General features: G+C 39.4%; 2 protein-coding genes across 5 annotated transcripts; both read right to left on the bottom strand.

Moving 5' to 3' along the window:
• Positions 1–2,028: 2,028 nt before the first annotated feature.
• On the bottom strand, positions 2,029–7,793 carry LOC125246725 (E3 ubiquitin/ISG15 ligase TRIM25-like). Of its 4 annotated transcripts, XM_048157726.1 has the most exons (7): positions 4,951–7,793; positions 4,697–4,792; positions 4,359–4,592; positions 4,105–4,283; positions 3,881–3,891; positions 3,391–3,408; positions 2,029–2,658 (listed from the first exon to the last, which is right to left on the bottom strand). In XM_048157726.1, the coding sequence occupies exons 1-7, from the start codon at positions 5,557–5,559 to the stop codon at positions 2,120–2,122; spliced, it is 1,686 nt and encodes a 561-aa protein (XP_048013683.1). In that variant the 5' UTR covers positions 5,560–7,793; the 3' UTR covers positions 2,029–2,119. The 4 variants fall into 4 exon arrangements, with proteins under 4 accessions (XP_048013683.1, XP_048013658.1, XP_048013668.1 ...); XM_048157701.1 differs by lacking the exons at positions 3,391–3,408; positions 3,881–3,891 and having other exon boundaries at positions 4,133–4,283; XM_048157711.1 differs by lacking the exons at positions 3,391–3,408; positions 3,881–3,891 and having other exon boundaries at positions 4,133–4,190.
• Positions 7,794–7,925: 132 nt separating this feature from the next.
• LOC125246720 (E3 ubiquitin/ISG15 ligase TRIM25-like) lies at positions 7,926–14,147 on the bottom strand. Its single transcript, XM_048157690.1, has 7 exons — positions 13,819–14,147; positions 11,310–11,904; positions 10,954–11,028; positions 10,616–10,849; positions 10,380–10,530; positions 10,219–10,278; positions 7,926–8,775 (listed from the first exon to the last, which is right to left on the bottom strand). Exons 2-7 carry the CDS (start codon positions 11,898–11,900, stop codon positions 8,234–8,236), a joined length of 1,653 nt encoding a protein of 550 aa, XP_048013647.1. The 5' UTR covers positions 11,901–11,904; positions 13,819–14,147; the 3' UTR covers positions 7,926–8,233.
• Positions 14,148–14,187: the final 40 nt, after the last annotated feature.

Genomic DNA, 14,187 nt, shown 5'->3' with positions numbered 1-14,187 from the left:
TGCAGGTGTCTTGTCTTTGTTGCTTTGTACAATAATGTCTTAGTTTGACTTCTGAAACTCTGACTCCTGAGCTTCATTTGCAAGGAAGAGATGATTTTTCTCCATGACACATGAAGACTCACACAGACATCAAGAATCAGCAGATGAACCTCAACAATGGTGACAAAACTTTCAGATAAACAGATCAACTCTGAGCATCACAAAACAAGCTAATAAAGTCACAAAAAAAAAGCTTTTTTTCTGATTATCACCATTGTTGAGGTTCATAAGCAAAAAGACACTGCTGAAAAAACTTTCTATATAATGAGCTAAAAAAATAACTTCATAATATAACAAAGCTGCTGTGAATAATGCAAAACTTACAGCTAATATACTCAGAAATCAGACTGACTGAATCATCATCAACAAATAACAAACTTCATCTGACCAGAATTTCTCTGGCAACTTTATCAATAAAAAAAGTGCTTTAGAAACACAGTTTCAACAGCCAGAGAAAAACTGATGTTAAAAAGTCACAAATCAAGAGCCCAAAGCAAATGTTCACCTCCATAATGGTGATTTCAAACTTTATTGTTTTCAACAAAACGTCACCTCAGTTAATTCTCATTAAGAAGTTTTGTATGAAAGAAATAAAGTCTGACTGGATTGTAATAAGTGAAGTTGGCTGAGATCGTTGAGAGATCTGATAGTGTTTAATGCTCTGTTGCTGCCAGTCATTTGACATTATTTAAATACAGAGATTTTACTTTAATTTTAAGGTTTTTGTTTGGCACCTTGTGCTGCCAGTCATTTGACCATTTTGTATTAAATGGTTAAGGGGTTAAATGACTGTTAAGGGGTTAAAGAACCCTCAATTATAATATTTATCTCGTTACACATAGTCCATATTAATTCAAGCAAAACTAAAAGCCTGTGCTTTCCTTTTAACTTGCTGATAGGCTACCTTTTGTTTTGTTTTCCAGAATGTGCATTGTCATTTTATCTTTTGTGAATGTGTGCATGTCAGTAAGAAAATATACAGAAAATCTATGAAGTTGATGAGTGTAATATATATGATCATGGACTGTATGCATGTAAATGATACCACATTAAATGTAATATGAATCATCATATGCATGTATTTGATTTTGCACGTTTGCGTGTGTCAGCCCAACTTAAAATAAAAATTCAGCCCGGTGTTAAATAAAAATTAAACATTTAATGGTTGTTTTTGTTTGAGCATGAAAAAAAACTCTGTTAAAAAAGCACAAATTCACCTAAAATAAAACACCCAAGTTATCAAAAGAGGAATTACAGAATGTATATACTGAATATACTGAATTGAATGAACATGCAGGAGAAGACAATGCTTGTAATATACAGAGGCAAGAATATGTTTGTGAACCCTTTGAAAATATCCAGCTTTTATTACTAAATTCAAGGGCTCCCTTATTTTCTCCACCCTGCACTGTGAAGGATTACTGAGTATTTATTAAACATGTGAAAATGTTTTATTAGTTTAGCCAGATTGTGTTTGTCTACAATTGTAAGTTAAATTAAGGTCAGACCTAATGAGAAATCAATGCAGAAATCCAGATATATTTTTAAAGGATTTAAAAATCTTATTCTTACCACTGTATTTATTAAAAATATTTTATTAGAGATCTGAAAGCTACTTCTGACATTTAAACAAGCGTTATATCAAACTTCATTCAACAAAAAGACTAAGTTTCACACTTTTTTCAACATTCATTATCAGCTCTTGATTACTAAAATTTCAGCAATGGTATTTATGGCCTCTCTGATTAGAAAAAGCCCCATGAAATCCTATTCTTTCTTTCTTTCTTTCTTTCTCTTTTTTTTTTAAACACCATGCCAGCTTCAATGGCTATATTCATGGTGAGAGAGAGGTTTAGTTAAAAAAAACAACAACAAAAAAACGTAAATAAGATGTTTAAGATTAATTTCTGCTAAAAACCTTTCGATTTACTTTGTTAAAAACCTCTTCAAAAGAATCAACAGAATAAAACAATTAAAAGGGTAGAAGTGTTACAGTTCAGTAAAATATGTTTAATTTCATGACATCTTACTGAGAGTGATTCATCATGAGACATTACAAAACATTCTGTAGATGTGTGAGTTAATTGGTCAGTTGACACAGTTTCACTGTTGAGTTTCTATCAAATCCAAACACAGCATAGAGCGGCTGAGTGAATGTGGTCTGGACTCTGTGGATGAGGCTCATTGTGTCTGAGATGCTGTAGAAGGACAAAATCCCTGCGCTGTGATCCACATACACTCCTATTCTACGGCTGGACACTACAGGAAGGACAGTTTCAATGTTATTGTGACAGAATGAACATTTTGAAGAACAGCAGAACATTTTCCAGGACTGATCATTACATCCAGCTTTAATCTCAGGTTTTCGTCCCTTCCTCCCGATGCTCTTATATGTCACTGCTATAGACACTCCTGATCTCCCATCTCCACTCCACTCCACCTCCCAGTAACAGCGTCCAGTCACACTCTCTCTACACAGTACCTGCATCCAATAATCAAATCTGTCTGGATGATCAGGATAACACTGATGTGTGTCAGCGACAGGGATCACTGTGTTTCCCTTAGACAGAAGGAGCCTTTTATTCACTGAGTTCAGATCCAGAGTCAACAGACGGGAATCTGATGGAGATAAATGCACAATCGTTCATGATTTTACATCATTAATTTAACACATTTGTTGGGTCTATTATCATTTTATAATGATAAAGTTGGACTTTTCTCTGAATGCTAAAATAAAATCATCAATGAAACCTCAATCTGCCTGACCACAAGAAGAATTTAATTTATTATTTAACAGGTAACAGTGTTTCACTTCCTGTGAACATAGTAATGTGTTACTGTCATTTGTTCTTCATGTATGCTAAAGTATAATGCCTTTACAGTTAACTGTTCATGATAAAATAACATTACTTGTGTTGCAAGTGTCAAATATGGTGTAGGTAAAATTAACCTAAATTTCATGCCAATCCACATAATTCACTCAAAATGAATAGTTTTAGATAAAATTGTTTTTGCACTTCCTCTTATATGCTCTCTGTCTGAACAACATGCACACAAATGCTCTATTAAATGCCCTCCAAACTCTTATGTCAGCAGATGGAAGCATAAAGTGCTCCAAAATCTCCTGGAAGATGGCTGCATTGACTCTGCACTTGATAAAACACAATGAACCAACACCAGCAGATGTCACGGCCCCCCAAATCATTACTAACTTCAGAAACTTCCCACTAGACTTCAAGCAGCTTGGATTCTGTGCCTCTCCAGTCTTCCTTCAGACTCTGGGACCATGATTTCAACATGAAATGCAAAATTTACTTTTATCTGAAAAGAGGACTTTCGACCACTGTTCACTGTCCAGTTCTTTTTCTCCTTAGCCCAGGTAAGAAGCTTCTGACGTTGTTTCTGTTTCAGAAGTGGCTTGGTAGTCCTTTTCCTGAAGATGTCTGAGTGTGGTGACTCTTGATGCGCTGACTCTGGCTTCATTTGACTCATTGTGAAGCTCTCCCAAGTGTCTGAATCGGCTTTACTTGACAGTATTCTCAAGCTTGTGGTCATCCCTGTTGCTTGTGCACCTTTGCCTACCCAATTTCTTCCTTCTAGTCAACTTTGCATTTAATATGATTTGATACATCACTCTGTAAACAGCCACCACATTCAGTAATGACCATATGTAACTTACTCTCTTTGTGGACGGTGTCATTGATTGTCTCCTGGACCATTGCCAAGTCAGCAGTCTTCCCCATTAGTGTGGTTTCAAAGAACAAGAGATACCCGGAATTTATACTGTAGGGATGGTCATTTAATGAAACTCAAATGTAAATATTCTAATATTTTGAGATACTGGATTTTGGACTTTCATTAGCTGTACGCTCTAATCAACAAATTTAAAAAAAACCATTAAAAAAAAAATAAAAAAAAAACTTTTGAAATGTTTTACTTTACATGTAGGGAATCTAGTATAAATGAAAGTTTCATTTTTTAAAATAATTTACAATAAAAAAATGAACTTTTTCACGATATTCTAATTATATGACCAGCACCTGTATTGATTAATTGGTGCTAAACTATTTTCTGATAATGAATGAGTATTTACCTCTTCCAGATATCTTTTCTGTCTCCTCGCTGCAGAACTGCTGCAGTTTGTCTCTGAGCTGAGAGACAGATTTTACTACTTCATCAAAGGACAGATGAGAACTGACAGTGAAACCATCTGTAGATCCAGAGAGAGAGACAGATGACAAACTCTACAGACACAAAAACACAAACTCCCTGTAATTCCAGAAGCTTGTTAAAGTCCTCAGTGTTTGGATCTGTGTTACCTGGAAGAAATGAACATGATCCTGTGTTTGTGAAAGCTGCTTCATCTCAGCGTCTCTCCTCTTCAGATCATTGATCTCCTGCTCCAGTCGCTCCAGTCGTTCTTCAGCTCGACTCACTGCAGCTCGTTCCTGATCTCTGATCAGCTGAATCACCTCAGAGCGACGTCTCTCAATAGAGCGGATGAGCTCAGTGAAGATCCTCTCACTGTCCTCCACTGCGGTCTGTGCAGAGCGCTGTTACACACATCACAATCACACAGTGACTTCAGTGGGACTAGAAGAGCTCCAGCACTGGAGGAAAGTCCAAACTGAGACTCAAACTTCTTCTCCAAACTCACCTTATGAGACGCCACAGCCTCTCTCAGCTGCTGAAGATCTTTCTCTCTCTGCTGGATTCTCTGCTGGATGTTTCTCTGTTTCTTCTCAAAATGTCTCTGCAGAAAACAGAAATATTACAAAAATCTGAGAAATGCTACATAAAAGTGAACATATCTAATCACATCAGTTTCCCTGATTGAGAGAAAAGCACATAATGAAAGTGGAGAGAAACTACATTATACAGTCTCTCACAATACCCAGTATGAAGCAGTACCTGTTTCTCTGTCCTCGCTGCTGCAGTTGATACAGTGTCATGATCTTTGTGTTCATCCACCAAACACAGCATACAGATACACCGCTGGTCAGTATGGCAGTAAATTTCCAGCATTTTATCATGTCGAGGACAGATCATGTCCTGCAGTCGTCCAGTGGCGTCCATCAGATTGTGTCTTTTACTGAAGAGATTCTCATGCTGTTCAAGGTGATTTTGACAGTAAGAGCTTTGACACTCTAGACACGACTTCACTGCTTTCTGTTTTCTTCCAGTGCAGGAGTCACACCGAACATCTCCAGATCCAGTATGAGGATGACGACGACGAGCAGGAACAGGAGGAGGAACAGGAACAGATTGGAGTCTCGTCTTCAGTTTCCCCACCATTTCAGCAATCACCACATTCCTACCTAAAACTGGTCTTGTTGTGAAGGTTTTTCTGCACTGAGGGCAGCTGTAGATTCTCTTCTGATTCTCCTGATCCCAGAAACCTGAGATGCATTCCTTACAGTAACTGTGTCCACAGGGAATCGTCACTGGATCCTTCAGGAGATCCAGACACACTGAACATCTGAACTGATCCTGACCCACTGAAATACTGGCTTCTGCCATTTCTCCTTTTAAACACACAGAAAGAGAGATGATACACACTGCAGTTTGACAGTCGAGTTCCTTCTTCTAACTGAAGGGTTTATATATCTTCATGATTACACACCTGAGAAACAGGTTTTGTGTGATTTACTATAACTTGATCATTTCAGTGTTTTCTGACTACTGTCACAGACACGCCAGGCTCCACCCTCAGCCAGTCACAATGCACCAATCACCAGAATACTAATCACCGGCACCTGCACCTCATCAGCACTCATCAGTCACAGTATAAGAAGCCCACACTCACACACACTCACTGTCCGGTCTTGTTTGTATCATACTTACCTGTATGTATGCTTCCCGAAGGCTGACCCTGAATCTCTGCTTACAGTATATTGTGGTGCTCCTGGGCATGTCATATCTGCATGCCCCATTCGTCCTCCTCGTCCCATGGTGAGTGCCATCATTCCTTCCATTAAGAAGATGAAACCACTCACTACTATTGTAAACCTTACTGCTGCTGATGTATCTGTTCCAGTGGTGGCGCTCCTCGATTCAGGGTCAGCAGGAAACTTCATCTCCGGCTCCCTCTGCAGACAGCTCCAGCTCAAAACCACGCCCTCTCCGACTATCTACCAAGTCCACTCCATCACAGGCAAACCCCTGAGCCGAAGAAAGATCAGTCGGTGTGTGGGTCCTCTTCAGTTACGTGTGGGAATACTACATATCGAAGAAATTCACCTGCTGGTTCTGGAGGAATCCACCTCTGACGTGGTTCTGGGGCATCCGTGGCTAGAGCAGCACAACCCTACCATCTCCTGGCGTACGGGCGAAATCCTAAAGTGGGGCGAAACCTGTTTCTCTAACTGTTTCTCCGAGTTTCCTGTTCCCAAGTCTCCTCGTGCAAATGATCTCTCCCTCTGTACCACCTCCATCAAAAGTCCTGTTAAGAAACGCTCCGTGGATATTCCAGCCTGTTACGCCCCCTTCAGTGACGTCTTCTGCCCACAAAGAGCCTCCAAGCTGCCTCCACACTGGCCATGGGACTGTGCCATCGATCTTTTACCGGGTGAGCCAGTGCCCAGGGAAAGGATTTACCCCCTGTCAGTACCGGAGGAGAAGGCCATGGAGGAATACATCAAAGAGGCACTTGATCAGGGTTACATCCGCCCGTCTACTTCTCCTGCTGCTTCGAGTTTCTTCTTCGTGGCAAAAAGGACGGAGGCTTGCGGCCCTGTATTGATTATCGTGCACTCAACAAGATCACAGTCAAGTTCCGGTACCCCCTTCCTCTCGTCCCAGCAGCTCTAGAACATCTCCGTGGTGCCATTGTGTTCACCAAGCTGGACCTCCGCAGCGCGTATAACCTCATCCGGATACGCGAGGGGGACGAGTGGAAGACCGCCTTCGTCACGCCCACCGGCCATTATGAATATCTCGTCATGCTGTACGGCCTGGTCAATGCCCCCTCCGTATTCCAGGATTTCATACATGAGGTGTTCCGGGAGTTTCTCCATCGATTTGTCCTGGTCTACATAGACGATATACTCATCTACTCCCGGAGCCTGGCCGAACATCGCCACCACGTTGCGGAGGTCCTCCAACGACTACGACAGTTTCATTTCTTCCTGAAAGCTGAAAAATGTTCATTCCACCAAACCTCAGTCCACTTCCTCGGTTACAACATTGATCACAGTGGCATCCGGACGGACGAGGGGAAGGTGGAAGCTATCAAGTCCTGGCCCACTCCATCCACTATCAAAGAACTCCAGCGCTTTCTTGGCTTTGCTAACTTCTACCGCCGCTTAATAAAGAATTACAGCTCCATTGTTCATCCACTCACGTTCCCATAGCACTGATCAAGCGCAGCTTGGAGTGTAGCCTTTGAAAGGGAACGCCCCGGGTTACTTCACTGTAACCCTGTTCCCTGAAAAGGCGAGAACGCGAATCTGCGCTTCATAGCTGCACTGAGATGTCCCAGGACTGCTCTTCAGACAAAATATCTGCTGATGCACATGTGGCACATCTAATTATAGCCTCGCTACGACGCATTCCAATGACGTCACGCACGGCTATAAATATAGGTCAATTTCATTGACGTTGTTTTACACATATACTGTATTCACAGCTGGTCACAACTAAAGATGTTCCCATAGCGCTGATCAAGCGCAGCTTCTCGTAAAAGTAATGACTAAGACTTGACAAAAATGTGATGACTTTTCATCTAAAATATGACTAAAATATGAAAGACAAAAATGTCTAAAATGTGACTAAGACTAAGGAGCATTTTCGTCTGAAGATAAAGACTAAGACTAAATAAAAAATGGCTGCCAAAATTAACACTAGTTTGTCTACAATGGTAAGTTAAATTAATTTCAGACCACATCTGATGAGTAATCAATGCATTTTATTTATTATAAATAATTGTTTTGGGAGATATGTAAGCTACTTCTTGCAGTCAAACAAAAGTTTAAACAAATTTCAACAAAATGACAAATTCCCACACATTTTTTAAACATTCATTATCTCTTATACAGCCATTATTATACTAATTTAATGATAAATCTTACTCTTATTATATCTGTGATTATTACACATACACTGGTGGAATTTTGGATGAGAAAAAAAGCCCCATGATTTCTTACTAGTACTGTTTAATCATGTTATAAGACAAAATAATCACAGCATGTCTGATTTAATTGGTCAGTTGACACAGTTTCACAAATGTGTTATAATATGGTCCAAGCATGGCATAGAGCGGCTGAGTGAATGTGGTCTGGACTCTGTGGATGAGGCTCATTGTGTCTGAGACGCTGTAGAAGGACACAATCCCTGCGCTGTGATCCACATACACTCCTATTCTACGGCTGGACACTACAGGGAGTTCAGTCTCGATGTTATTGTGCCAGAATGAGCAGAAAGTGGGAGTGCAGTACAATCTCCAGGATTGATCATTACATCCAGCATCAATCTCAGGATCTCGTCCCTTCCTCCTGATGCTCTTATATGCCACTGATATATCCACTCCTGATCTCTCTCCTCTGCCACTCCACTCCACCTCCCAGTAACAGCGTCCAGTCAAACTTTGTCTACACATCGCCTGCCCCCAATAATCAAATCTGTCTGGATGATCAGGATATGGCAGACGTGTGTCAGCGTAAGTGATCACGGTGTTTTCCTCAAACAGATGGTGCCGATAATGTACTGAGTTCACATCCAGAGTCAACAGACGGAAATCTTATGGAGAAAAACAAAATCATTCATGATCTAACTTCATTAATATAAGACTTCAGTGGGTCTATTATAGTTTTATAAATCAAAAAGTTACTTCTTTTTTTCTGTTTTTAAAATGTATCTAGCATTTAATTTATGGCTACAACAAATCTATGCTAAACATGCAGGTATAAAGTAATTATTTAACAGGTAACAGTATTTTACCTCCTATAGCAATGTGTTGCTGCCACATTACAGTTATTTGTTCATGTTAAACAAAGTACTTTTATGTTCCAAAAAACAAAGAAGGGCCTTTTAGGAAATTTAAGTTTAATGACAAATAGTGTTGCTTTCGTCAACAAAAATTATGACTACACATCATCGTCAACGAACCTTTATCACGTTTTTAATATACTTTTTTACACATTTTTAATATGCTTTTAATATACTATCTCTGTATTTAGAAAATGTATTTAGATACTACTTATAGTACATTTGAACCCATAGTTTACTACAAGTGGTAGCTAAATATATTTTTTAAATGAAGAGATAGAATATTAAAAGCACATTTAAGTTCATATTTAATGCTGTCTCAAAATAGCACAGTTGAGTACACTTAGATGTTCTTAAGATGATCTTAAGTAGTACTAAAGAAGAATATTTAGTATATTAAAGGTGCTCTAAGCGATCTCACGCGTTTTTAGGCCAAAACATTTTTTTGTCACATACAGCAAACATCTCCTCACTATCCGCTAGCTTCCTGTCCCCTGAAAACACTGTAAAAAAAACGCGGTCTCTGTAGTCGCCACAAGCTCCATAAACGGCAATAAAAACAAACTGGTGCAGCCTGGACCACGAAACATAATAAACATGCTCCAGCCAATAACCGACAAGAATGATTTTAAATGCGCGTTCATGACTGTTTCAGGAAGCACGGAGAGGAGGAGGAGGGAGGGTCTAGCTAGCCTCTGTTTTGTTTGACAACACTAAGAACGTCAACAGGAAGTTACTCCACCCAGGATCGCTTAGAGAACCTTTAAGTACAAAATTAGTGCGTGAAAATAGAGCACTTTAAGTACATTATTGAAGTGTATTTTTTTCACCTGGGACAGCTTGACACAAAGACTAGACTAAAACTAAAATTAAAACAGGCCGCCAAAAACATCACTAATGACAAATCAATGTCTTCACTCACAAAATGTTGAATTTCTCATTGGCCAAATGTGTATTTCAGTAGTGTAAAGTCTCATCACTGATGCAGTTCTTCATTGTCACAGATGCAACTAATCCATAATGAAATTTGTTCATGATTATTTTTATTTATTTGTTGCAGACCATGTATTTTAAATACACAAATTTAAAAAAAAGCATTCTTGAACTGCATGACAGCATTTGTTTAGTGTAAACCAGTCAAACTCTTCCACTAGACTGGATTTTAGACTTGTGTGTGATTTCATAGTTACTCACACTGTAGAAACTCCTCTCTGGTCTGATATTCAGGAGCCAGAATGACCTGGATGGTTTTCACTATGGAAAACAAAACACATCTGCAGTTTAATACTTCCTTCAAGAAGAAAAATAAACTATTTGTATTTAATAAATGAGAATAACCAACCCTAGAAAAGTACCTCTTCCAGATATCTTTTCTGTCTCCTCGCTGCAGAACTGCTGCAGTTCATCTCTGAGCTGAGAGACAGATTTCACTATATCATCAAAATACAGATGAGAACTGACAGTGAAGCCGTCTGTAGATCCAGAGAGAGAGACAGATGACAAACTCTACAGACACAAAAACACAAACACAAACTCCCTGTAATTCCAGAAGCTTGTTAAAGTCCTCAGTGTTTGAGAAGATCTGTGTTACCTGGAGGAAATGAACATGATCCTGTGTGTGTGAAAGCTGCTTCATCTCAGCGTCTCTCCTCCTCAGATCATTGATCTCCTGCTCCAGTCGCTTCAGTCGTTCTTCAGCTCGACTCACTGCAGCTCGTTCCTGATCTCTGATCAGCTGAATCACCTCAGAGCGACGTCTCTCAATGGAGCGGATGAGCTCAGTGAAGATCCTCTCACTGTCCTCCACTGCGGTCTGTGCAGAGCGCTGTTACACACATCACAATCACACAGTGACTTCAGTGGGACTAGAAGAGCTCCAGCACTGGAGGAAAGTCCAAACTGAGACTCAAACTTCTTCTCCAAACTCACCTTATGAGACGCCACAGCCTCTCTCAGCTGCTGAAGATCTTTCTCTCTCTGCTGGATTCTCTGCTGGATGTTTCTCTGTGCAAAACAGAAAACAGAAATGATTAAATGAATAAATGTTTTTGAAAAAAAGACTCATATGCTCAACATTGCTGCATTTTTTTTAATCAAAATATAAAAAAAAAAAAAGAAGAAAAAAAAAAAAAAGAAATAAAATAAATAAATTCAGTTATCCCAAACTTTTGAGTAGTAAAGTAAATTATCTAATGTCTGTATGAGTTCAGCTGCACCTTAGAACACAACAAATTACATCAGTTTCCCTGAAGAGATGACCACTGAGATCCAGTATGAAGCAGTACCTGTTTCTCTGTCCTCGCTGCTGCAGTTGATACAGTGTCATGATCTTTGTGTTCATCCATCAAACACAGCATACAGATACACCGCTGGTCAGTACGACAGTAAATTTCCCGCATTTTATCATGTCGAGGACAGATCATGTCCTGCAGTCGTCCAGTGGCGTCCATCAGATTGTGTCTTTTACTTCTGAAGAGATTCTCATGCTGTTCAAGGTGATTTTGACAGTAAGAGCTTCGACACTCCAGACACGATTTCACTGCTTTCTGATTTCTTCCAGTGCAGGAGTCACACTGAACATCTCCAGATTCAGTGTGAGGAACTTCAGGAGCAGCAGATTGGAGTCTCGTCTTCTTCAGTTTCTCCACCATCTCAGCAATCACCACATTCTTACCTAAAACCGGTCTTGGTGTGAAGGTCTGTTTGCATAATGGACATCTGTAGATTCCCTTCTGATCTTCCTGATTCCAGAAGTCAGTGATGCAGCTCATACAGTAACTGTGTCCACAGGAAATCGTCACTGGATCCTTCAGGAGATCCAGACACACTGGACATCTGAACTGATCCTGATCCACTGAAATACTGGCTTCTGCCATTTCACTGCATGAACACAGAGAGAGAGAGGACACAACAGTTTAGGTGCATTATTTAGTGGGTTTTTTTTTTTTGGTTTGGTCATTGGGGTGGGATCACAGTGGGTCTCACGTGTGACCAAGTTCTCAGAAACCAATTTTTTTGTTTTAAGAACATTTTTCAAACATTATGTTTTGGTTATAGGAACTTAAAATGTCCAGTTTTCTTGATGTTATTGGAATGTTTTTTTTCAAGGTTAGTATGATGTTCCTGAAATTCTTCATTCTTTCAACTTAATTTTTATTAACAACTCAACATTCTGCACATCAAAATACTCTTCAAAAAAGTTACTAATTAACCCAAGGGAGAACATTATAGCGATGTGGTACACAGCAAAATGCTCAGTGTAAAATGAACACTACTCAAAGTCTATATGGGTCCAAACTACAGTGTTAAAGTAACACTGAAGCAACTGCAGGTAATTATTAATTAATTAACTGATTACAGTTTGACTGAAAATCATGAAAAACATTTACAGAAAATCAAGTATTCATGTTTTATTGAACATTTGGTTTGAAAATCAGCTTTGGTTTTTGGATTTGGATTTCAGCTTTTTGCTTTGGTTTGTTCATTTACATCACTTTCAGCAATTGCAATAGTGTTTTCATACAACATGTGTAAAAACTGAGACACACTTACACATCAACACTCATCATACAAACCTCAAAAATGGTGACAATAAAAAAAAATATTCAACTATAAATAACAAAAGAATTCAGCTACAATTTTTTTTGCAGCAATGCATACTGGGAGCCATGAATGAGTTTTGTATGCTAGTACCCATCATGCACTGCAGCATGAAGCTTGTCACCATTGTTAAGTTTCATATGCTGATTGATGTCTGTGAGCATCTAAATAGCACCGTAGTTAATAACTTCCTGCTCAGAACATGTTTTTATTATTTTTCAGAATATCTGATTGTCACAACAGTGCTGGATATCGCTCTATAGTATCACATGATCAGTGGCACAAAATGTAAATATATTAATAACAAATCACATCTCTGATCAGTTATTAGGCTTCATGATGAAGTCACCATTTCTGTCATGACAACTCTCGGAGTGTTTGGCATGGTAATGGGTATGACAATGTTGATATGTTTGGTCTTGGAGGAATAGATCTGCTACACTGCTGCTGCTTTTATTACTGCTGCTGCTGTTGATGATTATTGCTGCTGCTGAGCAAGTACGGGACTTGCTACTGCCAATACATACAAGACACGCTACTGTGAGCAAGTAAGACATGCTTCTGCTGTACAATATAGCATACATGAATAACCCCCCAACAGAGCAGGTGACATGATATTTGAACAATACAAGCCAGTGTACTGTATGTCAGAGATCCCCCATCAATTGCAGAAGATGATGATTCACCCTCACCCCCCCAGCAGATCTACCGCCAAAACATATGCTGCTGCATAAATAACTGCTGCTGCTCCGAAGAGCCATAGGAACCACGTGTGTGCTAGCTATGTGTGCCTGGCCCATTCGTTTTGAGTATGAGAAATGGGGCATATGCTTGGTCTTGGCGGACTAGATCTGCCTACTGTACGCATTACTCCCCCAAGCAGATCTAGCCGTTAGACATGTTGGCTGCCATGAGATGCATATAAGGTGCGTGACCTCGGACCCACATGTGGGTCCAATATTGCATCATCACAATTATTTACAAAAATCTATAAATTGTGGAGCACAAAACTAGACATATAGGGTATCTTTTAAAAGCTTAGAACCTCAGCTTTCTTGCCAATCCAGTCACTTTTGCATTTGTATTACACAAAAGAACATAATAAGGTCTAAATTCAACTCCCCCGCAACGACCCTTCCTTGAAAAAATCATATTCTTAATATTCAAATTAATATTTATATCACACAAACTCACCAAACATAGACAAGTCGTATATCAAATGAAAGCTCTCACTCTCCAGAACATCTCTGCGTAGTTTATTTCCGATACGTTTTAGTAAAGAATCATGAAGATAAAAATGACTCCTCTGAACAAGCCAATACATGAATCATATTCCTGCTCCGATCACTACTTCCTCTCGTAGCTACTAGCCTCAAACGCTATATCAGCTTGTTCTTTAGGTTGTTTTCTTCCAAATGAGACTATTTTCACTTGTCTGTGAGCATGTATGTCCAAACGACACTGCAATATGTCTCATATGTGCAGATCTAATCATGCGATGCAGCCAAAAACGTTTATTACCCTTAGTATCAATGATCTTTGTTAGCGGCGATTGCTGATGAC

This window comes from Megalobrama amblycephala, linkage group LG1, assembly GCF_018812025.1.
Source record: "Megalobrama amblycephala isolate DHTTF-2021 linkage group LG1, ASM1881202v1, whole genome shotgun sequence".
Lineage (NCBI taxonomy): Eukaryota > Metazoa > Chordata > Actinopteri > Cypriniformes > Xenocyprididae > Megalobrama > Megalobrama amblycephala.
This window is presented reverse-complemented; position numbering and strand designations above follow the sequence as displayed.

What these genes read in the sequence shown, in the direction of transcription:
- LOC125246725 (XM_048157726.1), bottom strand. Translation starts at nt 5,559, where the DNA reads ATGGCAGAAGCCAGTATTTCAGTGGGTCAGGATCAGTTCAGATGTTCA. An exon ending in CAGCGAGGACAGAGAAACAG is followed by an intron (nt 4,793 to 4,950) that starts GTACTGCTTCAT and finishes TGTTTTCTGCAG; the next exon opens with AGACATTTTGAGAAGAAACA. An exon ending in AGGCTGTGGCGTCTCATAAG is followed by an intron (nt 4,593 to 4,696) that starts GTGAGTTTGGAG and finishes TGTGTGTAACAG; the next exon opens with CGCTCTGCACAGACCGCAGT.
- LOC125246720 (XM_048157690.1), bottom strand. Translation starts at nt 11,900, where the DNA reads ATGGCAGAAGCCAGTATTTCAGTGGATCAGGATCAGTTCAGATGTCCA. An exon ending in CAGCGAGGACAGAGAAACAG is followed by an intron (nt 11,029 to 11,309) that starts GTACTGCTTCAT and finishes TGTTTTGCACAG; the next exon opens with AGAAACATCCAGCAGAGAAT. An exon ending in CAGAGAGGAGTTTCTACAGT is followed by an intron (nt 8,776 to 10,218) that starts GTGAGTAACTAT and finishes TTTCTCCATAAG; the next exon opens with ATTTCCGTCTGTTGACTCTG.